The sequence below is a fragment of the Coregonus lavaretus genome, assembly GCF_964263955.1.
Source record: "Coregonus lavaretus genome assembly, chromosome: 10".
Classification (NCBI taxonomy): Eukaryota; Metazoa; Chordata; class Actinopteri; order Salmoniformes; family Salmonidae; genus Coregonus; species Coregonus lavaretus.
This window is the reverse complement of record NC_139997.1, coordinates 40570364-40598132: the sequence shown is the minus strand read 5'-3', so window position 1 is coordinate 40598132 and position 27769 is coordinate 40570364. Positions and strand designations below refer to the sequence as shown.

The window sequence follows — 27769 nt, the reverse complement described above, 5'->3', positions numbered from 1 at the left end:
TTTGCAAATAAATTCATTAAAAATCCTACAATGTGATTTTCTGGATTTTTTTTCCTCATTTTGTCTGTCATAGTTGACGTGTACCTATGATGAAAATTACATGCCTCTCTCATCTTTTTAAGTGGGAGAACTTGCACAATTGGTGGCTGACTAAATACTTTTTTTCCCCACTGTACATATATGAAATGAGTAAAGCAGTATGTAAACATTATTAAAGTGACTAGTGTTCCATTATTAAAGTGACCAGTGATTCCATGTCTAAGGTGCAGGGTTAACAATCTGATGGCCTTGAGATAGAAGCTGTTTTTCAGTGTCTCGTCCCAGCTTTGATACAAGGACAAGTGTTTGGTGATTATGAATTGATGTTGAATATGGATTGATGTATTTCATGATGTGGTTTGAAGAAAGGAAGGCTATTCTGTTCATTTAATCATTAAATGGCTTTACTTTTCTATTAACATTGAAATAATCGTATCATTAAGTGCCAGAAATAACCTTTTTACGCAACACAGATCCACTTTTGAGACTTACAAGGTTACAATTACAACACCCCCCTAAAAAACAAATTTACAAAACTCCCAGGATTTTGATACTCTGCACTTTAAGTACCTTTAAGGTGAGGGACTTGATTAGTTATGAACGAGGAATTCTCTACAAAACAGTTCTGAGATATGACGTGAAAACTTTGATGCTCAATAACTCAGATCTAGACTTATCATAGATAGAACCAAGGTCACAATAGATTTTATAGGATTAAAGGATTGGCTCTAGTGCCTTATGTATTTTTGTTACCTTTACCAGGATTTGTGTAATGTGGAAGATCCCTGTGATGAATTCACATCCAGACACAGCCTTGAATGGAAGTTCCTGTTCTTAGATCACAGGTAAGAGGAGCTAAGAAACATGTACATTTTGTCCTCCATCTGTTATCAGTCTTTAATTTAGTAGTTTCATAGCCTGATGGAAAGCTACACTATCATCGGTGCCCATCAACTGACATCCTCTGGGCTGCACATCTTTAGCGCTACAGTAACACATAGATTTAAGAGGACAACTGCTGTTCTCTCCTGTCCCTATTTTGGCAGTAACATGATATTGTTGTTTGTAAACTATGTCTACTGGCATGCCATACTGCCCCGCTGTGTCCCTTGGTTATGTTCCATCTGATTGGCTTTGGGTGATCAGGCTCAGTGATCAGCAGACTGCTGGTGCTAGTGGCGTGACTGACTGATTGTGCTAGTTTCCACTGTGTGGCCTGGCGTCCTCACTAAGTAAGGCATTTAAATCTGCTGCCATGCCCTGGATTGTGAGAGTGAGCCACAAGATTAGTCTGCAACGTCAGAAGTGATAAAGGACCAGTGAGAAACAGCCCAGACTGCTACATTCTATCATTCATGACACCAGAGGTGCAGTATCAAATCAAATCAATTAGCACCTGCTAATCAAACACCCTTGTGAATTCAGAGCATGGAGGATGGCAACCTCCCCGAGACTATTAGATAACTGTGCGAAGAAGGTAAAACCAAGGGAGGAAATTGCACGTCCTGTTCTCTGCTGAGCCATAATTGGACATTCACAGCTCCTTGCCAAACTGCTGTGCTCTGCGCTGGGTCTCAAGAATGGCTCCCTCTATAATGTGACCTGCATGCCATTCTGAATTTGGCTTATGGGGGCCTAGGCTAAGTGGATTTAACTGAGCATTGATGAATGAAATGCACCAAGTGAGCCAAAATCATGTCATAATCATAGCTGTGATTATATGACATTGCCATGTTTACACATTTTTGAGGCATTAGCAACATCACACTCGCTCAGCCCTAGCCTATTTAGAGAGGTGATATTCTGTCAATGTGTCATAACTGTATGGATCATATGAAGTTCTATTGCCCTGTGTGCTTGAGGCAATACAGACTTAGGTTTATTTAATCATAATGTTTATGCATTTTTCAATGTACTTGTCAAGGTAATTATGGCATTATCAATCAAGTTATTCTCTCCAGGCTGCAAAATAGTACATTCCGACAAAATAAATAGTTAATGTCCCAGTTTAACCAGTCTGTTGTTGTTATAAAACATAGTTGTCTAATATTTTGATTATTCTCTCTTTCCAGAGCTTCACCAATCATCGGCTACTTGCCCTTTGAGGTTCTTGGAACGTCTGGCTATGATTACTATCATGTGGATGACTTGGAGCTTATAGCGCAGTGTCATAAGCAATGTAAGCAACTCTCTCCACCATCTCTTTCATCCCCCCTCCCCTCCCCTACCCTCTCCCTCTCTCCCGCTCTCTCACTACCACAGGATCCAGGCAGTCATTTCACAAAAATAGGTCATCCCGCTGTAGTTACATTTCTATTTCCACTTCACCAATGTGCATAAAAAGCCTGGACCTATGAGACTTCTTAGAGCTTGGTACCTCTACCCTGATGTTTTAGGATTTCGGGAACAAGGGCAGTGTAGTGATTTGTGTATGCCTGACTGCTCTGTTGAAAATATCCATGTGTTGTTTTGTCTTTACAGTAATGCAGTTTGGGAAGGGTAAATCCTGCTACTATCGGTTTCTGACCAAGGGTCAGCAGTGGATCTGGCTCCAGACACACTACTACATTACATACCACCAGTGGAACTCCAAGCCAGAGTTCATAGTGTGCACTCACACAGTCGTCAGGTAAACCTAATTCCTCTGTCTCTCTCTGTCATGTTTGGTAAAGTATACTCTGACGCTACCCCCCTAGAGTTCAACAGGATCAGTCTATTGTAGACCTATTGAACCTGATCTACTGCATTAGGGGTCTGTGGTATCTGTCTGTCATTAGATATTGTAAATTGAGGATGAATATCTGAACGTCTTGAAGAACGATCTGGCCTTAATGGCCATGTACTCTTATCTCCACCAAGCACAGCCAGAAGAGGACTGGCCACCCCTCAGAGCCTGGTTCCTCTCTAGGTTTCTTCCTAGATTCCAGCCTTTCTAGGGAGTTTTTCCTAGCCACTGTGCTTCTGCATCTGCATTGCTTGCTCTTTGGGGTTTTAGGCTGGGTGTCTGTAAAAAGTGCTTTATAAAACAAATTTGATTGATTGATAGATAGATAGGAAAGCTAGGCTTATGGGCAAATAATTTGACATTTGATCTTTCTTTCTATCACACTCTGTCACGGACTTGTAGTTATGCGGAGGTGCGAGCGGAGAGGAGGAGAGAGTTTGGCTTGGAGGAGACGTCACCTGAGATGGCCACTTCGTCCTCCATAAAGGTATGAAGAAGAGACACTGGGATCAAATATAAATAATGAATCATAAAGAATGTTACAATAACATCCTGTATTCAAGTTTCATAATGCACAGCCATTTTACCAGGTCCAATTGTTACAATCATGTACAGTAGTGCTCTACTTCCCAATCCTGTGTCAGTGTTCAGAACTGAGTGGGATGGTGAAATGCCATGCAACTACGGCGCTTTCCAGTGTCAGCCATTGTTGTGTGTATTCTGAGTGGGTAAAAGCAAATATGTCCCAGATCTTATTGGCACTGTCAGTACTTGATGCTCCTCTGTCTATCCTGTGTTCCAGGCTCAGGAGGTGTCCCTGGACATCTGTCCCAATCTGGACCCTCCCGGACGGGACAGGATGAGCGGGGCACGCTCAGTGTCCTCCCACAGCTCCCGGAAATCCTCCCACACGGCCCTGTCCGACTCGGCATGTGAGTCCCCCTGCTGCTCTCTTTGTCCAGCTAACCCAAATACTGAATTTGTCAGTTTAGACTTAAACCCTGTACCATACAACACCACTCTCACCATAATCCAAACTCTGTACCACCATACACTCACTTACTGTATACTATTTTGGATTTAGATGGTTAATTAGGAAGTATGCATAACCTTCTACCTATTGAATCATTTTCCCCACCAGCCAACTCGTCTTTGCGGTTCACAGACGCTTGCACACCATCACGGCAGTCTGCATCCATCGCAGGGACAGAGAAGAATTCGTCCAGACTCGTACCCAGTAGTGCAAAGGTCAGTTCACCTCATTATGAACTAGCCAGTGGAAAAACCAATATCTGTAGAAAAACATTAGCCTGGAATCCTGCTCAACTCACCATCTCTGTTTTTGTTGTCCTTCTCCTTATAGAATTTGATACAGAGGCAAAACTCTTTTGACCTCCTTCCCCAACTGAGCCTCCCCCTTTCTCCTACCTGCAGCCAGCACTCCGCAATGGTTGGTATTTAGTCTAATCTCTCCTGTCTGTCTGTCTCCTGCCTGCTCACTGTTTGTGTAGTAGTCTACCAGAATTATGACAGCTTGCTCTTGTCTGTTGGTTTATATCCTTATATCCTCATTCATTTGTGTGAAATGCCTCCACTCCTACTTGATTTTAGACCACAGCAATGTAATTTGGGATGATCATATTATAGATGCAAATGTAGATGACGATTATATTCTAGATGTAAAACTACTATTCTCAAGTATGTTTAAATAGTCTCATGATGATCACTTCACCTCATGTTAAATGAGGCCCACTAAAAGCATCTCCTACATCTGCATGAAAACAAGAAGAGCTGGAAGTGCTAATCAAGCTATATGATTGTGGAGATGATTTCTGTGGACCTCAAGTGCTCGAGTGCTGTATCGAGTGCTGTATTTCTGAACTACTGCAGAGCCCTCCTTGGCTCTGAAAATGTGTGTAGGCAGCTGTGAAGGCTTGTGCCAGAGCATGGCCCATGCATGGTACTGTGATGTGAACCGCCTTTATCATGATGGCTGTGTATCCTATTCTTTCAATCGCAGCAACAACAACAACAACAGCAGCAGCAGTCCATGTACCAACAGCAGCCCCAAGAGCCTCAGCTAGGTGTGATGAACCAGCTCAAGGACCAGCTGGAGGAGAGGACACGCATCCTGCAGATGGACATCAAGACTCAGCAGCAGGAGCTGCATGACATCAAGGAGAAGCTTCAGCTGGCTAACCTCCAGGTAACCCTGCTTACCGCTAGTCAGACGCCCTGCCTAAAGCAATCCCTTAAACTCTGTCCTCTGTTTTTTGCCCTAACACTACACAGCTGATTCAAATAATCAACTCATCATCAAGCTTTTATAATTTGTTATGGCAAAAACCAAATGCACCCCTTGGGATCCTGAGGACCGAGTTTGGGAAATGTCCTAAGCCAATTGTCATAGAGTGGATACAGTAGCAAAGCCCTCCTGTGTTTGTCTGTGTAGATGTTGTTACAGCAGCCCATCCACAGTGACTTTGGCCAGGTCCAACAGCAGCAGCCCCTGCAGCAGGGTCCAGGGAGGCCGGTCCAGCAGCAGCCCCAGTCTGGGGTGATCAGGCAGGCCTCGGGCCACTCCAAACAGCCTCTCCATGGAGCCCACGACTCGTCCCCTCACTCTCTCCTCAGAGAGCACAGCACACCCTCCCCTCAGGTACCCCAGCTCTCTCTCTGTACTCTTATCCCAATATATTTAGACTTTTACTTTGTATAGAGTTAGCAGGGAAATAATCAGTTAAAATATACAATTGAAGTCGGAAGTTTACATACACCTTAGCCAAATACATTTAAACCACCACTTTATTTTAAGAATGTGAAATGTCAGAATAATAGTATTATTTCAGCTTTTATTTCTTTCATCACATTCCCAGTGGGTCAGAAGTTTACATACACGCAATTAGTATTTGGTAGCATTGCCTTTAAATTGTTTAACTTGGGTCAAACGTTTCAGGTAGCCTTCCACAAGCTTCCCACAATAAGTTGGGTGAATTTTGGCCCATTCCTCCTGACAGAGCTGGTGTAACTGAGTCAGGTTTGTAGGCCTCCTTGCTCGCACACGCCTTTTCAGTTCTGCTGAATTTTCTATAGGATTGAGGTCAGGGATTTGTGATGGCCACTCCAATACCTTGACTTTGTTGTCCTTAAGCCATTTTGCCACAACTTTGGAAGTATGCTTGGGGTCATTGTCCATTTGGAAGACCCATTTGCGACCAAGCTTTAACTTCCTGACTGATGTCTTGAGATGTTGCTTCAATATATCCACATCATTTTCCTTCCTCATGATGCCATCTATTTTGTGAAGTGCACCAGTCCCTCCTGCAGCAAAGCACCCCCACAGGATGATGCTGCCACCCCCATACTTCACGGTTGGGATGGTGTTCTTCGGCTTGCAAGCAACCCCCTTTTTCCTCCAAACATAACGATGGTCATTATGGCCAAACAGTTATATTTTTGTTTCATCAGACCAGAGGACATTTCTCCAAAAAGTATGATCTTTGTCCCCATGTGCAGTTGCAAACCGTAGTCTGTCTTTTTTATGGCGGTTTTGGAGCAGTGGCTTCTTCCTTGCTGAAGGTTATGTCGATATAGGACTCGTTTTACTGTGGATATAGATACTTTTGTACCTGTTTCCTCCAGCATCTTCACAAGGTCCTTTGCTGTTGTTATGTGATTGATTTGCACTTTTCGCACCAAAGTACGTTCATCTCTAGGAGACAGAACGCGTCTCCTTCCTGAGCGGTATGACGGCTGCGTGGTCCCATGGTGTTTATACTTGCGTACTATTGTTTGTACAGATGAACGTGGTACCTTCAGGCGTTTGGAAATTGCTCCCAAGGATGAACCAGACTTGTGGAGGTCTACAATTTTTTTTCTGAGGTCTTGGCTGATTTCTCTTGATTTTCCCATGATGTCAAGCAAAGAGGCACTGAGTTTGAAGGTAGGCCTTGAAATACATCCACAGGTACACCTCCAATTGACTCAAATTATGTCAATTAGCCTATCAGAAGCTTCTACAGCCATGACATAATTTCCTGGAATTTTCCAAGCTGTTTAAAAGGCACAGTCAACTTAGTGTATGTAAACTTCTGAACCATTGGAATTGTGATACAGTCAATTATAAGTGAAATAATCTGTCTGTAAACAATTGTTGGAAAAATTACTTACGAAGTAGATGTCCTAACCGACTTGCCAAAACTATAGTTTGTTAACAGAAGAATTGTGGAGTGGTTGAAAAACGAGTTTTAATGACTCCAACCTAAGTGTATGTAAACTTCCGACTTCAACTGTACAAGGACATGTTTTGTACATGCCTGTAGTCAACCTGGTGTTAATGTCCCTGTTGTTGCTTTAGGTGCAGCAGAGGTTGATAAGGAGTGCAGGCGGGCAGATGCAGGCGGTCAGTCTCCCGGTGCAGACCCACACCAGCCTGACCATGCCCTTCTACAGCAACCCCATGATGTTCTCTCAACAGACGAACACACGACCACTGCAGGACTCAAACCAAAGACACTCAGACACTGAGTTCAGCCAAGAGGAACAGTTACGGTGAGCCCTACAGACAGTAAAACACTGATTTCTTGTTGCAGAATTCCTTTCAAGAACATGTTGTTGAAAGTCTGCTCTTCATGGTCAGTGTAACTCAGCCTTTAGTTTGGTCTGAATCGAAGCAACTTGTAACTGAATACATTTTGGGAAACATTGACATGGCAAGCTGTATATTATCGAAACAAAGCTTTGAGTTTGTTAATCATAGCTATGTTGTATGAATTCTGAATGAAATAACACCTGCTTAACACCTGCTTACCTTGAAGTGGAAGTAACTTCACATGAAAGTCTTGTCCTTCAGTTAATTTAATCAAAAATAAAAGTAGGTTTGAGTTCATCAGATTGAAATCAAATGGTTAGAAGAAAAAGGTTAGGGTGACATTGGAGAGGGAATAGTCTCCTTGAGTCACAAAACCTTTTGTCCTGTCCATTGGACTCACACTGTATTTGGGAGATGGATAAGTATGTCAAGGGTGAAAAATACCAGCTTTGCAATCTCAGCCCTCATGGCCCAGGAGTCATTTTTAGAACGGTTGGAGTTCCAGCTTTGACAATGACATAGACCGTTCTTTCTGGCAGCATGCTGCTCAACCAGCCAATGCAGACCCTCTTACCTGATAACAGTGTGAGCTCCCAGGCTTCCCAGTGCAACACAGCCATCCAGCAAACCAAGTAAGTGTGTGTTTGAGTTTGTGTATATCTCTTTACACAGTCTGTTATTTGACCCATATGTAGTACATGCAGTGAAATATGAGAACATTTATCATTGATATGACCTGATTGTACTTAAAAGACATGATATATACTTATTGGCAAAGAATCAGACCATACACAAATCTGAGTGTTAAAGAAAAACATTCTAGTTTCTACTGGTAGTTCAACCAGCATGTTTTACCTTATGTTCCAAATAAACATATTCTGTTACTATGAACACAGTAAACGTAGTTTGATTGCGCCCATCCCTCCCCAGATACACCCTGGAGCAGCAGATGATGACCCCGTCGTTCCCCATGCAGCAGGTGAACTGCAACGCTGTCCTGGTCCCCTCCCCTGTATTCACGTCCCCCATCATGATCCCTCACAACAGCTTTATCACGCACCAGGCCCAGCCCGCCTACCACCCTCAGCAGCAGGCCAACCATCACTCTCTACAGCTGCAGCAGTCCCAGCAGTTCTTTCAGGTACAGTAGTAGTCCTACTACTTGCAGTAGTGTGATAGCAGGCCTTGGGCTGGGGGGGGTTTGTCTCACTCTGTAGAATAACTAGTATCACCTCACTTACGCCCTGATCCCTTTCTGGTGATAGATGCAGCCCCAAGGACTCTTACACAGTGGACCCACTCAGGCGTTCTTCCACACCACTAATGTCCCACAGCAAGGGACTGTGGGTTATATTCAACAACAACAACAGCAGCAACAGCAACCACAACAACAGCAGCAACAACACCACCATTCCCAAAACCAGACTGGCAGTCTTTCAGAATTCCGAAATGTGCTCACTCGGTAGCACCGAAGACTCAGAGTTGTGAGATATCCCCTGAAACGTATTGTCACAGGTTCAGTGGCAGAATTCTATGGGATGCATAGAAGAGACAGAGGCTATTTGTCACCATGCTGTACAGTGTTCTTCGCTGTTTAAGAAGCAGAAGAGGCTATGTTTCCACAGCAAACAAAACGTGAAAATATGCCTGTGGTGACCTTACTTCTGACAAGGACCACCATTTTCAGACAAAGCGGTTTTTGTACCCCATGCTGGGGTGAACCACAGGCAGAGGCTGCTTGGACCAGGGGCGGCCCCCAATGTGACAGCTCTCCCGGAAATGGTAAAAGAGTCTGTGTGCTGAAGGTCTGCGCTTCACTGCACCACCAGCATCTCTGTCCCACTCCACAGAGCTACTGGGACCATGCTTACACGTCATATTTCATCATGACACTGCTGGATGGAGAAAACGATGAAAGTAATCAACAGGAAAACAGTGCTGCTATGTGTTTTTATGCAGATGTGTTTTCAACAAAAAGAGAGGTTGTTGTTAGGTGAGTCTTGTTCATAGCATCTGTCCTGATGTTTCCAGAGAGTAAACACAAGCAGTGAGCATTTACTCCTTCAAAGTTGCATCTTCATTTCACATGAAAAACACTTACGTGTCTGTGAGTTATGTTTTTTTTGTGCAGTTGTTGCATACTTTTTTGTTATGAAACAGCAGTTTTACAAACTTATAAAACAATAATATTTTCCCCAGAAGGAAATGTAAAGGGTTAATTTTGATGTTGGACATCAGTCATTATTTCATCAAACATTCAAATCAGTCATCCTAGATACAGTATACTGTAGTTGATATCGTTATTAAACACTATAGTATGTTCAACACTATTAGTCCATGTTTGAAAAAATATATTGTTTAATGACTGACAAAGCAACTGGAACAATATCCTCATACAAGTATAACCCTATTATGTTCACTATAGAATCAGATATTTAGACATTTTATTTTCTAAGAACAGTACCAATTACTAATGCCATTTTCATTCAATAATTCATAAAAATCAGGCTTCATATTTTTTATCCACACTTTAATGGACGGAGCAAACCTTATTAGTAGACTACCATAGCATGTTTGTTCATTCACCATATATTTCAAAACAAGAGTAAGCAGGCAGCCATTATTGTTATGTCTTGCTGTTCTACCATTTTTATTCGGGCATTTAAAGATAAAACAATACCCACTGGGCACACCATGTCATTTTAATGTGGAAATGTGAGTAATATTTGGTTGAGACGTTGATCAATGAGATTTCAACATTTATTCACCCACTCAAAAAGACAGCCAGAAGTTTGTTGAATTCCCAATGTGTTATCACTATGCTTTCAACCATCTAAAAGCACAGACAAATTCCAATGGGAAAAACAATGTCTGATTTTTGGTTTAGTTGTCATCTAAATGTGTTATCACTACGCTTTCAACCATTTAAAAAGCACAACAAAGTTAAAATGGGAATAGAATGTCAGATCATTTGTATTTATACAACAACTTAATGTGTTATAACTGTGCTGCATCTAATAGCACAACCCCAATGACCTGGATTGCAGTTGAGGTTACATTTAAAAGTACATAGTGCAAGTGATCAATTCTGTTCAAGATTCTGCACAGATTATTATAGCAATCTCTACAGACCTGCGACCTTTGCATGCTGTCTTGAACATGCACGCTTTCTAAGATTACATAAGAAGAAATGTATAGTTACAGTAGGCTAATCTCAAAATGTGGCCATGGATGCGTTACTCATTTAGGTTGAATAAATACGGTTACATTAGTTTGTAAAATAGCCAAAAATGAAGGCTATTTACTGTATTACAAAAGTAATATTGAATTGTGTTTGGTTGACAACAACCAAATATCAACATGTAAAGGATATCTAATGCTTGGATAGTTTAATCTGAGCCACTGGCTTAATCCTATTACATTTTTTATTTTTGGTTAAATTGTCGACAAGTTAATAGGCTATTTACTCTATTGCAAAAGTTATATTGAATTGTGTTTGGTTGTGTAGGAGATGTACTGTATCTTTGGTGCCACTGACTTAGTCTGGCTTTATTTTCAGTATGTCTACAAATTAATATGTTGGATTCACATCTCCATCTCAACCAAGAGGCAAAGTTAAAGAATAGACTAAATCAAATCAAACTTTATTTAAAGTGCATTTAAAGTTTTTGATTTGATTTAGTCCTATTCTTTAACTTAGATTTTTGGTTGAGATGGAGACGTGAATCCAACATATTAATGATTAACATGAAGATTACAATTTAAAATCAACCAAAGTTTGAAACCCTAGGCCTATATGTATTGTCCATTTTTTGTTTAACCCTGGGTTGAATTGAAACAATAGCTGTTGATGAGTTTGCAAATGCTATATAGGCCTAAATAGTATCATTTATGATATACTGTATGACTTGTAAAGTATGGTTACATTTAATTTGCTCTGTTAAACCTACCCATTGGAATGACTTCGATAGCAACAGTGAATATATTTAGTTATTAAGAGGTCTCTCAATAATCATTCTCACGATAGCACATTGGTAGTAGTCAGTGACAAATATCAAAGCTGGGCTTGGTTAAAACCCTGAATGGGAGACCAAATGAATAGCTGGACTGTAGATGGAGCAACTCTCCAGCAGGAGTTGCTGCCCAGCCCATTGTTGTTGTTTTTTATAGTGGATATAACATTGAAGATCTGACATTGTTTCAAAGGTACATATTCAACATTTTATACAAGGTTTATATGTTGAATTGGTTACAATGGTGACATAATCCTGGGGTTGACGTTTCAGCCTCAAAACAGTTTGACTTTTTTCAAATCCAATGTTATTTCCATGTAGATTCCACATTACAATACGTTGACAAATTACGTTGAAACAATGTTGATTCAACCAGTTTGTGCCCAGTGGGTAGGGTCTTAATGCCTTAAATGGCTCACAACCATAAACTACTAACCAAGGACTATTTAGAGTTCACTTATTGTTTTGTATCAAGTGTAACAGATGCTGCAATGATTAAGAAGATGTCACTAATATATGGTAATTGTCATACATTGATTATGTATGCTTTCATAACGTATTTTTTTCTCAGGTTATTTGTGGAAATAACCACAAATTATTAATAATTACACATTTATTCTCAGTATTACATTAACAACTTGTACTTTTCATAATATTCTGGTTACATGGTTTATATCTGTTAGGTCAGATAATCTTTTTTTCTTTTTTTTTGTAAGAGAGAGTCTATTAGTGGATTTATCTATCTATGAGTTATTGTGTCCATACACTCTGGTGATTTCAGGAATACTGTGTAATAACAAAATACTAACCAGAGACAAATTACCTGCTAATGTAAATGACAATCAAACTGACCACTTCAAATAATACTACATATTTCCTCTTATTTAAGTTACATTAGCTTTCCCCAAATAACTACAATAGTAGGTATCTGATTTGAGTTACCCCACGTCCATTAGATATTGTAATATTTGAATGGGAAAGTTATTCTGTGAAACATCCTGTCAAACAAACAGGTCTATGTATGCCTCAATCCCTTTACACTACATGGCTAAGTCACTAGCCATAACAAAATGGAACAATATATTGGAATTCTAATCAAACTAAATGTGCCCTTTGACATGAAGTGAATGTTGAAATGCATTGTGGAGTGATAAGAATCTTTAATTGTACAACGTTTATGACAATCCTAGCAATCTCTGCTGTGTACATTGAGTCGCTATCACTTAATCTGTCACAGTCACTCTCATGAAGACTGGTGCTGTTCATTTAGGTTGAAGAGATGCTTAAAGAAAGTTGTAGAATGCTTAAAGTATGTGCTGTTTTACCCTTTACTATGTGCAATGTTAATTTTGGAGAGAAAGGCAGGTATGTACTCATGTAAAAAATATATTCCTTCAACCATAAATATAACCAGTATCTTTACTGCGGTACATCTTGTATCTGGATTAGTCATTGTAACAAAGTCGAGCACACAAAAGACTCAGGTCAACTGGTCTGAGAGTGACGCTGGCATGAGGGAAAAGGGGGCCATTCTATTTTTCAGACCTCCACTCAACCTTATCATTCAGAAAAAAACTGTTGTTGGTTCAGTGTGCTCAATGCCCAATCATAAGGTAAACTACCTTTTGACGCTGGTTGAAGGAACATGTAGTGTATGTTTAATTATCAAGCTCATAGGATAACAGTAAACCATGTTCTCACATGTGTCCAGTGTACTCTCTAGCTAACCCTTGTATGTAAAGAATTTGCTTTAGTTGCCCCCATGACACCAGAGGCAGTTATTCATTTCCATTAACCCAGTCCACAGATGATTTCCTACATTTTAAGGTCATGCTGAGAGCCATTGTGTGTTTGTGTATTGCTTCAGTTTATATAAATGTTCATGTTTATTGATATTTGTTTGTTAATTGTGATTGCTACGCTAGATCAAATGGTACTGCCTCACTCTTTGATTCTGTTTAATCTGTCTCCCCCCAGCAGTAGATGCACTTTTTGTTTCACCGTTTGACTATATTTTTATGTTCATGGATTCTTCATCAAATGTCATTCTTTTTTCAAGGCAACATGTGACTTTGATTTTTGCATTTGTGACCTTTAGAGTGGACTGTGCATCCTTGCAGTATATGGGGTGGAGGGTCAATCAATGCATACTGTCAAGCATTTGCCAGGAAAAAGTAAAACAAACAGAACCTGGTACATACATGTAACAGCCATTGCATTGCAGAAAACTCATTGAAAATATTGTATTATAGAATGTACAAAACATGTTTAGATTATATAGTTGTTTATTTTATAAGATTTCAAATAGATTGAATATATGTTACATGATTTTAAAGTAAAACAAACAGAAGTATTTTGTAACAGATTATTGAAGTGTCTTATTTGGGGAGGTGAGGTTATTATTTTCTTCAGTTCAGCAGGTTGGTGTAATGGTGTTTCACAGTCTGATATTGTATGGCTTGTTTTTTTCTGTCTGTATATACCATCAAAAATAAGCTTTAACATATTGTTAATATTGTTTTTAAATAAATTAATAAGAAGTTTACATTCTGAAACAGCTTGGATAATAATTATGTGAAAGTGATATTGAATTCTTGATAATGTGGTATCTTTGAAAATAAACATTTTTAAAAACATAGGCATTTGGTGCACTTTATTCTGCGTGTTTTCATTCATGTGTAACTGAAATGTATTTTCTCTGATGTAAGTCCAGTCCTGTGAAAATACACTATATATACAAAAGTATGTGGACACATACATTCAAATTAATGGGATTTGGCTATTTCAGCCACACCCGTTGCGGACAGGTGTATAAAATCGAGCACACAGCCATGCAATCTCCATAGACAAACATTGGCAGTAGAAGAGCTCAGTGACTTTCACCGTCATAGGATGCCACCTTTCCAACAAGTCAGTTCGTCAAATTTCTGCCCTGCTAGAGCTGCCTTGGTCAACTGTAAGTGCTATTATTGTGAAGTGGAAACGTCTATGAGCAACAACGGCTCAGCCACGAAGTGGCAGGCCACACAAGCTCACAGAACGGGACCGCCAAGTGCTGAAGCGCGTAAAAATTGTCTGCCCTCGGTTGCAACACTCTACCGAGTTCCAAACTGCCTCTGGAAGCAACATCCGCACAATAACTGTTCGTCGGGACATTCATGAAATTGGTTTCCATGGCCGAGCAGCCACACACAAGCCTAAGATCACCATGCACAATGTCAAGCATCGGCTGGAGTGGTGTAAAGCTCGCCGCCATTGGACTCTGTGGAGCAGTGGAAACGCGTTCTTTGGAGTGATGAATCACGCTTCACCATCTGGCAGTCCAATGGATAAATCTGGGTTTGGCGGATGCCAGGAGAACGCTACCTGCCCTAATGCATAGTGCCAACTGTAAAGTTTGGTGGAGGAGGAATAATGGTCTGGGGCTGTTTTTCATGGTTCAGGCTAGGCCCCTTAGTTCCAGTGAAGGGAAATCTTAACGATACAGCATACAATGACATTCTAGACGATTCTGTGTTTCCAACTCCATATTAATGCCCATGATTTTGGAATGAGGTGTCACATACTTTTGGTCATGTAGTAGGCTACATCAGTAGTGCTGCAGCGTTGATGTGTGGAATTTACATTTTAGTCATTTAGCAGACGCTCTTATCCAGAGCGACTTACAGTTAGTGAGTGCATACATTTTCATACTGGCCCCCCGTGGGAAACGAACCCACAACCCCGGCGTTGCAAGCGCCATGCTCTACCAACTGAGCTACAGGGGACTATGGAATGATGGCTTCCTATATTCAAATCCACTGGAGCCGAAGCAAAAGCTGAGTTCTCTGATCAATTCGGCCTATCAGACGTTATACTGTAGCTACAATGTTTCCAACCAACTTGTCGTGATTTTCGTATCCTTCGTAAGTCAAAAAAGTAGCCAACGTTAGCTAGCTAGTCATAAACCGGAAGCACGGATACCATATCAGTAACATTAGCATGCTAGCTAGCTGGCTGGCTAACAGCTGATTTAGCTACGTAGCTAAAGTTAACTACAACAGTAGCGTTTTTGTGCAAGATATAGCTAGCTAACAAGATATATTCTAGAATTTGGCAAGACAGATACAGCTAGCACTGGGTTGATGGTTAACGGTAACCCTTGTTTGCGTGGTCAACTAGTCAGCAAACGGCTGTTTAAAAACTTTGTTTACATAGCTACTTTTTTTTTTGTGCCAGCTATGCTAACGTTAGCTAGCTAGTTGTAAACAACCCCATCTCCCCCAGTGCATGGTCTGTTATGCACATTAATTAACCATGCCTGAAGAAGTTTAAAACACATCGGCTTTGAAGTCTTTCTTACATTCTACTTTGGAACAGTTCTTTACTGCAAAAACTCATACACTTCAAATTGACAAAACGGATGCAGTTATTTGACATCAGAGATATTTGACAAAACAACATCCTGAACAACAACAACCTTACAGCTATGTCATGACAGTAACTGATGGAGTGAGTCTGGCAGGCCAAGTGCATTCTTGTCGTAGTTTAAATCATCTGGTCCACAAAAACCTTCTTAGCAGTATAATTTATAATAACATTACCCAGTGCTCATTTGTTTACAATGAGAAATGATTTGGTCAGGGTTGTGTTTGCATTGAGAAGACTGAACATGGTTCAAAGGAGTCTAATGTTTTGCGCAATATTAAGGACTTGAATTCCCTCCCCATGGTTTCCAAGGATGGCTTTGGAAACATTGTGTCATTGCAACGTGTTGCACCGCAAACATTACCTGTCTCTTTGGAATAATGATGGTCCTGAAGGCAGAGTATGGGTTCCAGATGACGTGGCTTCATGGTTCACACCACAATTGCAACATTTCACTTTTGTATCACTTTTATAACACATTAAATGTTAATTTTCCACAACTTGGATATCTCGGTTTCTCCCTTCTGCAAACCCTTGACACATGACCAAAAACTTTACAGTGATCACACTGCATTGGTCTTGGAATAAATGCTCTGACTTTGTAGTTTATATACCCCAACTGCACTTGAGTAGGGAGACTCCATATCAAAAAACAAAAGAACAGATAAACTCTTCACTTTTTCATCATTCACCACTAGATCCATCCGACGTGCATCAATCACTCCAGGAATATTTTTAATCTCTTTAACATCGACTTCCCACAAGACGCCAGATATTACCCCCTTAAGGGGTGCCCTGTTCCGAAGAGACACACACGACACGTCAAACTTTTCAAATCGGGAGAGCCGCAACACACGTTCCTTCTGATCCGCAGAAGTACAAAAAATCTAAACAAACCCGCTCTCGTGATGCTCACATCCTTCACTTTACCCATCACTCCACCAGTTTGGATAGATCAAATGGATTCTTCAAGATGGGTATTTCGATAAGTATTTCAGAGCAAATAACTACTCGATCTGGTTTGACTTCCTCCACCCACTGCAAGGCCAACAGTATGGCTATCCTCTCTGCCGTATATACAGCCAGATGATCTGTAATATGTTTCCTGACTTCCACCCCACATTGCTGCACTACAAATGCTGACTGTATATAGATTTTCTATTGTGTTATTGACTGTACGTTTTGTTTATTCCATATGTCACTCTGTGTTTGTTGTATTTATCTCCCTGCTGTAAATGAGAACTTGTTCTCAACTGGCTTACCTGGTTAAATAAAGGTGAAATAAAATACATTTTTAAAAAATGCTGACCCAGTACATCCTGTCCTTGGATCTTTTGAAGCATCTGTGTAAATGTCCACAAAATCCTGAAACACAGTATCCAGACGTCTCTTTAAAAAATCTGATGGATCAACACTCTCCCTATCTTTCTGTAGACTCTCCAAACACTTCTAGATCAACTACTGGAGGCGGGAGTAGCCATGTTGGATTTACAGGAATAGCTACCATTGGACTAATCTCCCTTCCATACAGTCCCATCTCCTTCGCCTGGGTATTACCCACCCACCCAAAGCTCGTGTTCTGTCTTCGCTCATGTTCCCAGCGTGCCTGTAAAATCCCTTTCACAGGATGAGACACCCCATGTCCTTGTAGGTTGACCCAATAATTCATTGTCAGCTGCTGTCTCCTAATCCGCAATGGCATATCCCCTACCTCCACCTGTAATGCAGCCACTGGGGACGTCCGAAACGCCCCACTACATATTCTGAGTCCTTACACCCCTGTATGACATCTAGCCTTTCCAATGAGGTCCGGGCTGCCGAACCATATGCTATACTGCCATAGTTTATTACAGATCGGATCAATGCAACATACATGGTCCTCAGTGAGGAACACCCAGCCCCCCACTCCTTCCCCGTCAGACAGTGCATCACATTTAGCACCTACTTACACTTTCCCACCACTCTCTCAATGTGTTCTGCCCAGGTCAGTCTAGTATCAAAGTATACTCCAAGGAACCTGCCCATTAGCTAACAGGCTTCGAGCATTCCACTGTAGTACTACCACCATAACTAAGATCCAGTAATACATGACTCCACCCTCGGCTGATTGAGGTCATCTCGAACCTCTTCCCATGTCAACCCTGTCATACTCAGATGTCTCCCAGCAGCTTTCACTATTAGCTTAATCCTCTCTGTTTTAGACTCTACTTTATCAGTGCTATTGAAAGCTCCTGCTATGAACGTCACCAGCTTTCTCTGTTCTTTGTATACCATACCGTTGCACACCTGCCTCGTAATCCCCGGTCTAGATGCTCCTACCCATCTCTCCCTTGAACCTACAGTTGAAGTCGGAAGTTTACATACACCTTAGCCAAATACATTTAAACTCAGTTTTTCACAATTCCTGACATTTAATCCTAGTAAAAATTCCCTGTCTTAGGTCAGTTAGGATCACCACTTTATTTTAAGAATGTGAAATATCAGAATAATAGCAGAGATAATGATTTATTTCAGCTTTTATTTCTTTCATCACATTCCCAGTGGGTCAGAAGTTTATATACACACAATTAGTATTTGGTAGCATTGCCTTTCAATTGTTTAACTTGGGTCAAATGTTCCGGGTAGCCTTCCACAAGCTAACCACAACAAGTTGGGTGAATTTTGGCCCATTCTGTCAGCGGGTGCTGTAGGTGGGTGTGGTGTGGGAATCAGGCGCAGGACGCAGAAGATAAGTCCAAAAGACTTTAGTAATGCACACTCAAAACACGATCCAACAGCCCGGAGGCGAGAAAATGCTCACACAGGCGTAAACAAAAGGGCGCACTAAACATGTGCGAAAAATACTCTCCTACACAAAGGAGGCAAGCTACAATAGCGCACTGAAAATAGTAGCGCACCAACACGACAGCGAAAACAATCACACACAACACCTGACAAACACAACGAGAACTTATAGGACACTAATGACGCTAAACGACAACAGGTGTACATAATCCAGACAAAACCAAACGAACATAGAAACATACAACAGTGGCAGCTAGTATTCCGGAGACGACGAACGCCGAAGCCTGCCCGAGCAAGGAAGAGAGGCAGCCTCGGCCGAAACCGTGACAGTACCCCCCCCTTGACGCGCGGCTCCAGACGTGCGCCGACTCCGGCCTCGGGGACGACCAGGAGGACGCGGAGCAGGGTGCGTCGGGTGACTACGGTGGAATTCTGTCAGGAGAGACGGGTCCAAAATGTCTCTCCTCGGCACCCAGCACCGTTCCTCCGGGCCGTACCCCTCCCACTCCACCAGATATTGGAGACCCCCCATCCGATGTCTCGAATCCAAGATGGACCGCACGGAGTACGCCGGTGCCCCCTCGATGTCCAATGGGGGCGGAGGAGTCTACCACCGGCCTGAGAAGAGACACATGGAACGAGGGGTTAATACTTTTATACTCAATAGGTAGTTGTAATCTGTAACACACCTCGTTCAATCTTCTCAGGACTTTAAACGGCCCCACAAACCGCCGACCCAGTTTCCGACAGGGCAGGCGGAGGGGCAGGTTTCTGGTAGAGAGCCAGACTCGATCACCAGGTGCGTACACCGGTCCCTCACTGCGGTGGAGATCGGCGCTCGCCTTTTGACGACGGAGGGCCCGCTGCAGGTGGACGTGTGCAGCGTTCCACGTCTCCTCCGAGCGCCGCACCCACTCATCCACCGCAGGAGCCTCGATCTGGCTCTGCTGCCAAGGTGCCAGAATCGGCTGGTAACCTAACACACATTGGAAAGGGGTTAGGTTAGTGGAGGAATGGCGTAGGGAATTCTGGGCCATTTCTGCCCAGGGAACGTACCGTGCCCACTCCTCCGGCCGGTCCTGGCAGTATGATCTAAGAAACCTACCCACATCCTGGTTCACACGTTCCACCTGCCCATTACTCTCCGGATGGTAACCCGAGGTGAGGCTCACCGAGACCCCCAACCGCTCCATAAAGGCTCTCCAGACTCTGGAGGTGAATTGGGGACCTCGATCAGACACAATATCCTCGGGTACCCCGTAGTGCCGGAAAACATGGGTCTGTACGGCGGTCTGTAGGGCAGTAGGAAGGCCCGGCATAGGGAGCAAACGACAGGCCTTAGAGAACCGGTCCACAACGACCAGTATAGTAGTATTCCCCTGTGAGGGAGGAAGGTCAGTGATGAAGTCCACCGAGAGGTGAGACCATGGTCGTTGTGGAACGGGCAGGGGTAGTAACTTACCCCTAGGCAGATGTCTAGGCGCCTTACACTGGGCGCACACCGAGCAGGAGGAGACATAAACCCTCACATCCCTCGCCAACGTGGGCCACCAGTACTTAGCACTAAGGCAGTGCACTGTCCGGCCCATACCAGGATGTCCAGAGGAGGGTGACGTGTGAGCCCAATAGATCAATCGATCCCGAACCTCGAGCGGAACGTACGTCCGACCCTCCGGGCATTGAGGAGGACTAGGGTCGGTGCGCAACGCCCGCTCGAGTTCAGCATCGACCTCCCTACCGGTGCCACCAGACAAGACTCCGGCAGTATGGGAGTGGGCTCCACGGACCTCTCCTCCGTGTCATACCGCCGAGACAGTGCGTCTGCCTTACCGTTCTGTGACCCAGGGATGTACGTGATCTTAAATACGAACCGGGTCAAAAACATATTCCACCGCGCCTGGCGAGGGTTCAGTCTCCTAGCTGCCCGGATGTACTCCAGGTTACGGTGGTCAGTCAAAATGAGGAAAGGGTGTTGAGCCCCCTCAAGCCAGTGCCTCCACACCTTTAGGGCCTGTACCACGGCTAACAGCTCCCTGTCCCCTACGTCATAATTTCGCTCCGCCGGACTGAGCTTTTTGGAATAAAAAGCACAGGGGCGGAGTTTAGGTGGCGTGCCGGACCGTTGCGAAAGCACGGCTCCTATACCGGCCTCTGACGCGTCCACCTCTACCTGAAATGGTAAAGAGGGATCCGGATGCGCCAGCACCGGAGCCGAGGTAAACAGGTCCTTCAGCCTTCCAAAAGCCCTGTCCGCCTCGGCTGACCACTGCAAACGCACCGGACCCCCCTTCAAAAGAGACGTTATGGGAGCTGCCACCTGTCCAAAACCCCGGATAAACCTCCGGTAGTAATTCGCAAATCCCAAAAACTGCTGCACCTCCTTCACAGTGGTTGGCGTTTGCCAATTACGCACGGCTGACACCCGGTCAACCTCCATCTTCACCCCTGACGCAGACAACTGATAACCCAAAAAGGAGATCGACTCCTGGAAAAACAGACACTTCTCTGCCTTGACATACAGGTCGTGCTCCAACAGCCTCCCCAACACTCGGTGCACCAGAGCCACATGCTCGACTCGGGTGGACGAGTACACGAGAATGTCATCTATGTACACGACCACCCCCTGCCCCTGCATGTCCCTGAATATCTCATCCACGAATGATTGGAAAACTGAAAGAGCGTTCATCAACCCGTATGGCATGACAAGATACTTGTAATGACCCGAGGTGGTACTAAAGGCTGTCTTCCATTCATCGCCCTCCCTAATGCGCACCAAGTTGTACGCGCTCCTGAGATCTAATTTAGTGAAAAAACGCGCCCCGTGCAATGACTCCGTCATGGTCGCAATCAGAGGAAGTGGATAACTGTACTTCACCGTGATCTGATTGAGACTACGGTAATCAATGCACGGGCGTAACCCTCCATCCTTTTTCTTCACAAAAAAGAAACTCGAGGACGCAGGGGAAGTGGATGGCCGTATGTATCCTTGTCTCAGAGATTCGTCTATGTAAGTCTCCATAGCTCTCTTCTCCTCCTGAGACAGAGGATACACATGGCTCCGTGGGAGCGCAGCTCCTGCCTGGAGGTCTATCGCACAATCTCCCTGCCTATGGGGAGGCAACTGCGTCGCCCTCGACTTACTGAACACAATAGCCAAATCCTCATACTCAGGGGGAACGTGCAATGCGGGCACCTGGTTTGGACTCTCCACCGAGGTAGCCCCTACGGAAACGCCTAAACATCGACCCACACACTGGGCAGACCACTCCATCAGAGCCCTCTCCTGCCACAAAATAGACGGGTTATGGATACTCAACCAGGGCATGCCCAGCACCACCGGATACGCAGGTGAGTCGATCAGAAATAGCTGGATCATCTCCTGATGACCCCCCTGCGCACACATCCTAAGTGGCGCCGTGACCTCCCTGATCAAGCCCGATCCCAACGGACGGCTATCTAGGGCATGAACGGGGAATGGGACGTCAACAGGAAGAAGGGGAATCCCTAATTCTAAACAAAATTTCCTATCAACAAAATTCCCAGCCGCGCCTGAATCTACCAGCGCCTTATGCTGGGAATGAGGTGCTACCTGTGGAAAACGCAATGGTATACAGAAGTGCGCAACAGAGAGCTCTGGGTGAGTGGGGCGCCTACTCACCTGGAAGGACTCCCCAGTGCGGGGCCTGTCGTCTTCTCCCCTAGGAGGCCATCCCCAGCACCTAGCCGCGGTGTGTCCTCCACGGCCACAGTTGGTGCAGGAGACGGGCCCCCTCGTACTCCGACCCCTCCTCTCTCTAGCGCCAGCGCCCCCAAGCTCCATAGGGCTCGGCTCGGAGGCGCTGGAGGGTGAAATGGACGGACCCCCCTCGGAACGTCCGCGGGTAGCCAGCAGGGTGTCCAGCCTGATGGACATGTCGACTAACTGGTCGAAAGAGAGACTGGTGTCCCTACAGGCCAGCTCCCGACGGACGTCCTCTCGTAGACTACAGCGGTAGTGATCGATGAGGGCCCGCTCATTCCACCCTGCATCCGCCGCTAGAGTACGGAATTCTAACGCGAACTCCTGGACGCTCCTCCTCCCCTGCCGGAGGCAGAACAGACGCTCCCCCGCCGCTTTCCCCTCCGGTGGATGGTCAAACACCGCCCTGAAGCGGCGGGAGAACTCAGCGTATGTGATGGTGGTAGCGTCTATCCTCCTCCACTCGGCGTTGGCCCATTCCAACGCCTTGCCGGTAAGGCAGGAGATGAGGGCGGACACGCTCTCGTGTCCCGAGGGCGCCGGGTGCACGGTGGCCAGGTATAGCTCCACCTGGAGAAGGAAGCCCTGACACCCGGCAGCGGTCCCATCGTAGGCCCTCGGGAGCGAGAGTCGAATTCCCCTGGGTTCCGGAGCGGGAATGGGCTGACTGGCTGATGGTGATGGCAGGGGAGGTGGAGTTGGGGGTGTCCCTCGGGTCTCCCAGCGTTGAAGTGTGTTAATAACATCCTGCAGGGCGGTCCCGATCCGAAGGATCTGGTCATTCTGCTCCCGGACCCGATCCTCCAAAGTCTCCTGTGCTGCTGCGGCTCCTGCTGATTCCATTCTGAATGGTGTGTGATTCTGTCAGCGGGTGCTGTAGGTGGGTGTGGTGTGGGAATCAGGCGCAGGACGCAGAAGATAAGTCCAAAAGACTTTAGTAATGCACACTCAAAACACGATCCAACAGCCCGGAGGCGAGAAAATGCGCACACAGGCGTAAACAAAAGGGCGCACTAAACATGTGCGAAAAATACTCTCCTACACAAAGGAGGCAAGCTACAATAGCGCACTGAAAATAGTAGCGCACCAACACGACAGCGAAAACAATCACACACAACACCTGACAAACACAACGAGAACTTATAGGACACTAATGACGCTAAACGACAACAGGTGTACATAATCCAGACAAAACCAAACGAACATAGAAACATACAACGGTGGCAGCTAGTATTCCGGAGACGACGAATGCCGAAGCCTGCCCGAGCAAGGAAGAGAGGCAGCCTCGGCCGAAACCGTGACACATTCCTCCTGACAGAGCTGGTGTAACTGAGTCAGGTTTGTAGGCCTCCTTGCTCGCACACGCTTTTTCAGTTCCGCCCACAAATGTTCTATAGGATTGAGGTCAGGGCTTTGTGATGGCCACTCCAATACCTTGACATTGTTGTCCTTAAGCCATTTTGCCACAACTTTGGAAGTATGCTTGGGGTCATTGTCCATTTGGAAGACCCATTTGCGACCAAGCTTTAACTTCCTGACTGATGTCTTGAGATGTTGCTTCAATATATCCACATCATTTTCCTTCCTCATGATGGCAAAAAAAAATGTTTCACCTTTATTTAACCAGGTAAGCCAGTTGAGAACAAGTTCTCATTTACAACTGTGACCTGGCCAAGATAAAGCAAAGCAGTGTGATAAAAACAACAACACAGAGTTACATATGGGGTGAAACAAAACATAAAGTCAAAAATACAACAGAAAATATATATACAGTGTGTTCAAATGTAGCAAGTTATGGAGGTAAGGCAATAAATAGGCCATAGTGCAAAATAATTACAATTAGTATTAACACTGGAATGATAGATGTGCAAGAGATGATGTGCAAATAGAGATACTGGGGTGCAAATGAGCAAAATAAATAACAATATGGGGATGAGGTAGTTGGGTGGGCTAATTTCAGATGGGCTGTGTACAGGTGCAGTGATCGGTAAGGTGCTCTGACAACTGCTGCTTAAAGTTAGTGAGGGAGATAAGAGTCTCCAGCTTCAGAGATTTTTGCAATTCGTTTGCAAATCAATCTGAAGCTGGAAGAAAAAAACGAATCATGTTGGAAAAAAGATGTAAGCAACATCGGCGAGTAGGCACACTCATGGGTTAACTTGTTTTGCAATGCAGCAGGCGACGACATGCAGAGTTGATCCAATCCTCATCAGTTTGGGCAAATCCAAAGGTCCTAAAGTGCAAACCCCAACCTCCAGGAGCCTGTCACTTGCAAAACAGTCATCCACTCAGTAGCACTTTGCCCAAGCATGTCCGAAATCGCACAATCATGTCCGACATCGCTCTACCACCACCTCCTGATGAGGACGAACACCCTTGGCTGTATCTAAAATAAATGTTTTCTACCCGATGAAATGTCTGTTATGATTACCAAAAGTTCAGGAAATACTAGCGTTCAAGAACTCTCCTTCTAACCTAAAAAAACCACATTGAGGTAAGCCTACTGTTAGCTTGCTAGCTAGAATAACGTTAGCGCATGCTAGCTAACATTAGTTAACCTAGCTAGCCCCCATTTGCTAATGCAACAAGCAGTGTTAGTTGATGCTAGCTAATCCTATATACCTAAATAGTTCACTAGCTAGTAGTTACCTACTTTAGCTGGCTAAAATGTGCCCAGATTCAGAAGCGTTGTTAGCTAATGTTGTTCACAGCTTTAAAATAAGGATCCTATACCTTAAGTATTTGGTGATGGTTGTTATGTAGCTAAGTAACTGTCTTTCTCTTTTCCTTTTCTTCTTATTTCAGAGAAAGCATGTACACCATCTTAAGAAGTATGGAGAACTGACGGCAAACACACTGAAGAGAGAACATGCACCTAAGACTCCCTCCACCATCAAGCAGAGCACATTACTGAAGACAGTGTCTCAAAAATCCATCGACAAAGCTGTGGTGAAGTATGTGGTCCAAGGGCTCCAACCATTCGCTGTTGTAGAACAAGAACCATTCAGAGAGTTTGTCCAGGATCTGCAGCCTAACTCAAAGATCTTATCAAGGCCCACACTGTGCTCCAGGATTGATGAAGCCTCCATGGAAACGAAGAAGAAGGTGACTGAGGCCATGAGAGGAGTTGACCACATCGCCACCACCACCGACTGCTGGTCTGCAAGAAGACGGAGCTTCATTGGTGTTACAGCCCACTGGATAGACCCTGACAGTCTCAACAGATGCTCTGCAGCCCTGGCCTGTAAACGGTTGAGAGGATCGCACACCTTTGATGTGTTGGCAGGCTCCCTAAATGACATCCATTCTGAGTTTGAAATCCAGGGTAAGATTGTGAGAACAACAACAGACAACGGCTCTAACTTCTTGAAAGCTTTTCAAGTGTTTGGAGAAGATGAAAACAACGAGGCAGTGGAAGCAGTGGGTTGTGAAGCAGCTCAGCCAGGACAGGAAGATGGTGAAGAAGAACAAGAGGAGAGTGAAGAAGTGGAGTTTGTTGATATGGCAACGATCCTGAATGAAGATGATGGTTTTGAGTACCAGCTGCCGAAGCACCAGCGCTGTGCTTGCCACCTACTCAACTTAGTATCTACAGTCGATGCCCTGAAAGCAACATCCAGTGAGGCTTACAAAAAAGTGTCCCGTTCAACATTTGGCAAGTGCCAAGCACTTTGGAACAAATGCGGAAGATCCACACTTGCAGCCGAAACGGTTGAAGATGCTTGCGACCTCCAGCTGCTGCGCCCGAATGCTACAAGGTGGAACTCCTGGTTCATGGCTGTAGAAAGACTCCTGGGGATTGACAAAGGAGAGGCGGCCGTCAGAGTTCTCTGCACAGACTTCGAGGTTCCAATGTAAGTAAGGATTATGTATTATTTTGTCATAATTTAAGGTCTTGAATGTTGTCTAAATCTGTTTTTAGTGTTTCCTGACCCTTTGTTTGGGGACTAATAACAGTTTCACATGTTGTAGCCATACACTATCATTGATCCATTTAGTCAACTACTCATCCAGCCATTGATTACTGTAGTTAAATCAGGTGAAATTGTTAGTGGTCACATTTGTATAGGGTTAGGAAACAGTGTTATTTTTTTCATAGGTTCAATCCAGCTGAACTCGCCTTCCTCACAGAGTATGCTGCCACCATGAGCCCAGTCGCAAAGGCCATCAACATCCTGCAGGCTGAAACCAATGTCCAGATGGGGTGGCTACTTCCAACTATCAACCTGCTGATCACAAAACTTGACCGAATCAAGTTGTCCCTGAAGTACTGTAAGCCTCTGGTGGATGCGCTACAACTGGGACTGAAGAAGCGCTTCAGCCACATATTTCACGACTCTGAGCTGATCGCAGCTGCAATCCTTCTCCCCAAATTCAAAACAACGTGGACTAAGGATGACGCCACCATCAGAATGGGTAAAACAATGTGGTTAATTAACAGTATTTTATTATTCATAAACAACTGTGTATAGTGTACATTTTGACACTTCATAGATTTGAGAACCACCCATTTAAACTACAATCCTGACTTTGTGGTTTCGTCCAATGGGTAGCCTACTTAGCCCTGTTGCTTGGTTTATATAGATGGGGGATGGGGATGGATTAATGTACTTTTTATTTTTTATTTTTTTGCCTCATAACGGCATGATTTCTATTGTCATCTTCCTTGTATTTCAGGAATGGACTACAGCAAGGACCACCTGGAAGAACCCTTGCTGCAGCTAGGTGATGGCACCAGTTCATCAGATGAGGAGGACTTCTTCTCTGCCATAAAGACGTCTTAAGCACAAGAAAGCTCCAAACAGCTGGACGGAAACCGTGCCTGTTCAGCTGATCATATGGAGTTGCTCAAGTCCTTCCCGGCAGTCTGTAAGCTGTCTCTGAGGCTAAACACACCCTTACCTGCATCAGCTGCATGTGAAAGGGTGTTCAGCATTGCAGGACTTGTTTTCAGCCCCAGGAGAGCAAGGCTGGATTCCAGAAACTTTGAAAACCAGCTTTTACTGAAGATTAACTGTAAATTCTTCAACTTCAAATAATGACAGCTTAACGCTAGCAAGCCCAAGGACACGGATGCCTTATGCATTTTGTTAATTTATGTTTAAAATTCACACGTAATAGGTGTCCTTTGACACACTGATTTCTAATACAGTTTTATCAGTGGTGATGTCCTCATATTCCTACAGTGAGGTTGTGTGCAGTTCTGTACATGTACTTTTGATAAGCTCATCAACATTTTCTTTTTTATGTATAGGGTTCTATTTAATATCAGGTACTTTAAGACGTTTACTCAAGTAGTATTCTAATGGGTGACTTTCACTTTTACTTTAGTCATTTTCCAGTAAGGTGTCACAAGCATTTCGCTACACCGGCAATAACGTCTGCTAAACACGTGTATGTGACCAATAAAATTGGATTTGATTTGGATGGTAAGATGATAATTTCAGTATTTAAATATTGTGAGAATTACT

General features: G+C 44.0%; 1 protein-coding gene and 1 pseudogene across 3 annotated transcripts in view; both read left to right on the top strand.

The window, feature by feature from the left end:
• LOC311136007 (neuronal PAS domain-containing protein 2-like) overlaps positions 1 to 13731 on the top strand; it is a 65560-nt gene extending 51829 nt beyond the window's left edge. For both annotated transcript variants that reach the window (XM_084170067.1, XM_084170066.1), the window contains exons 10-22: positions 802 to 884; positions 2112 to 2218; positions 2521 to 2668; positions 3167 to 3251; positions 3567 to 3696; positions 3906 to 4012; positions 4128 to 4214; positions 4785 to 4970; positions 5217 to 5423; positions 7122 to 7315; positions 7895 to 7987; positions 8286 to 8496; positions 8621 to 13731. In XM_084170067.1, the coding sequence (XP_084026193.1) occupies positions 802 to 884; positions 2112 to 2218; positions 2521 to 2668; positions 3167 to 3251; positions 3567 to 3696; positions 3906 to 4012; positions 4128 to 4214; positions 4785 to 4970; positions 5217 to 5423; positions 7122 to 7315; positions 7895 to 7987; positions 8286 to 8496; positions 8621 to 8821 (1839 nt within the window). In that variant the 3' untranslated portion in view covers positions 8822 to 13731. The remainder of the gene's footprint in view (positions 1 to 801; positions 885 to 2111; positions 2219 to 2520; positions 2669 to 3166; positions 3252 to 3566; positions 3697 to 3905; positions 4013 to 4127; positions 4215 to 4784; positions 4971 to 5216; positions 5424 to 7121; positions 7316 to 7894; positions 7988 to 8285; positions 8497 to 8620) is intronic.
• On the top strand, positions 12967 to 27729 carry LOC311136337 (annotated as a pseudogene). Its single transcript has 5 exons — positions 12967 to 12981; positions 15701 to 16193; positions 25104 to 26152; positions 26398 to 26714; positions 26976 to 27729. The product of its transcript is annotated as an uncharacterized misc_RNA (transcript).
• The last annotated feature ends 40 nt before the right edge of the window (positions 27730 to 27769 follow it).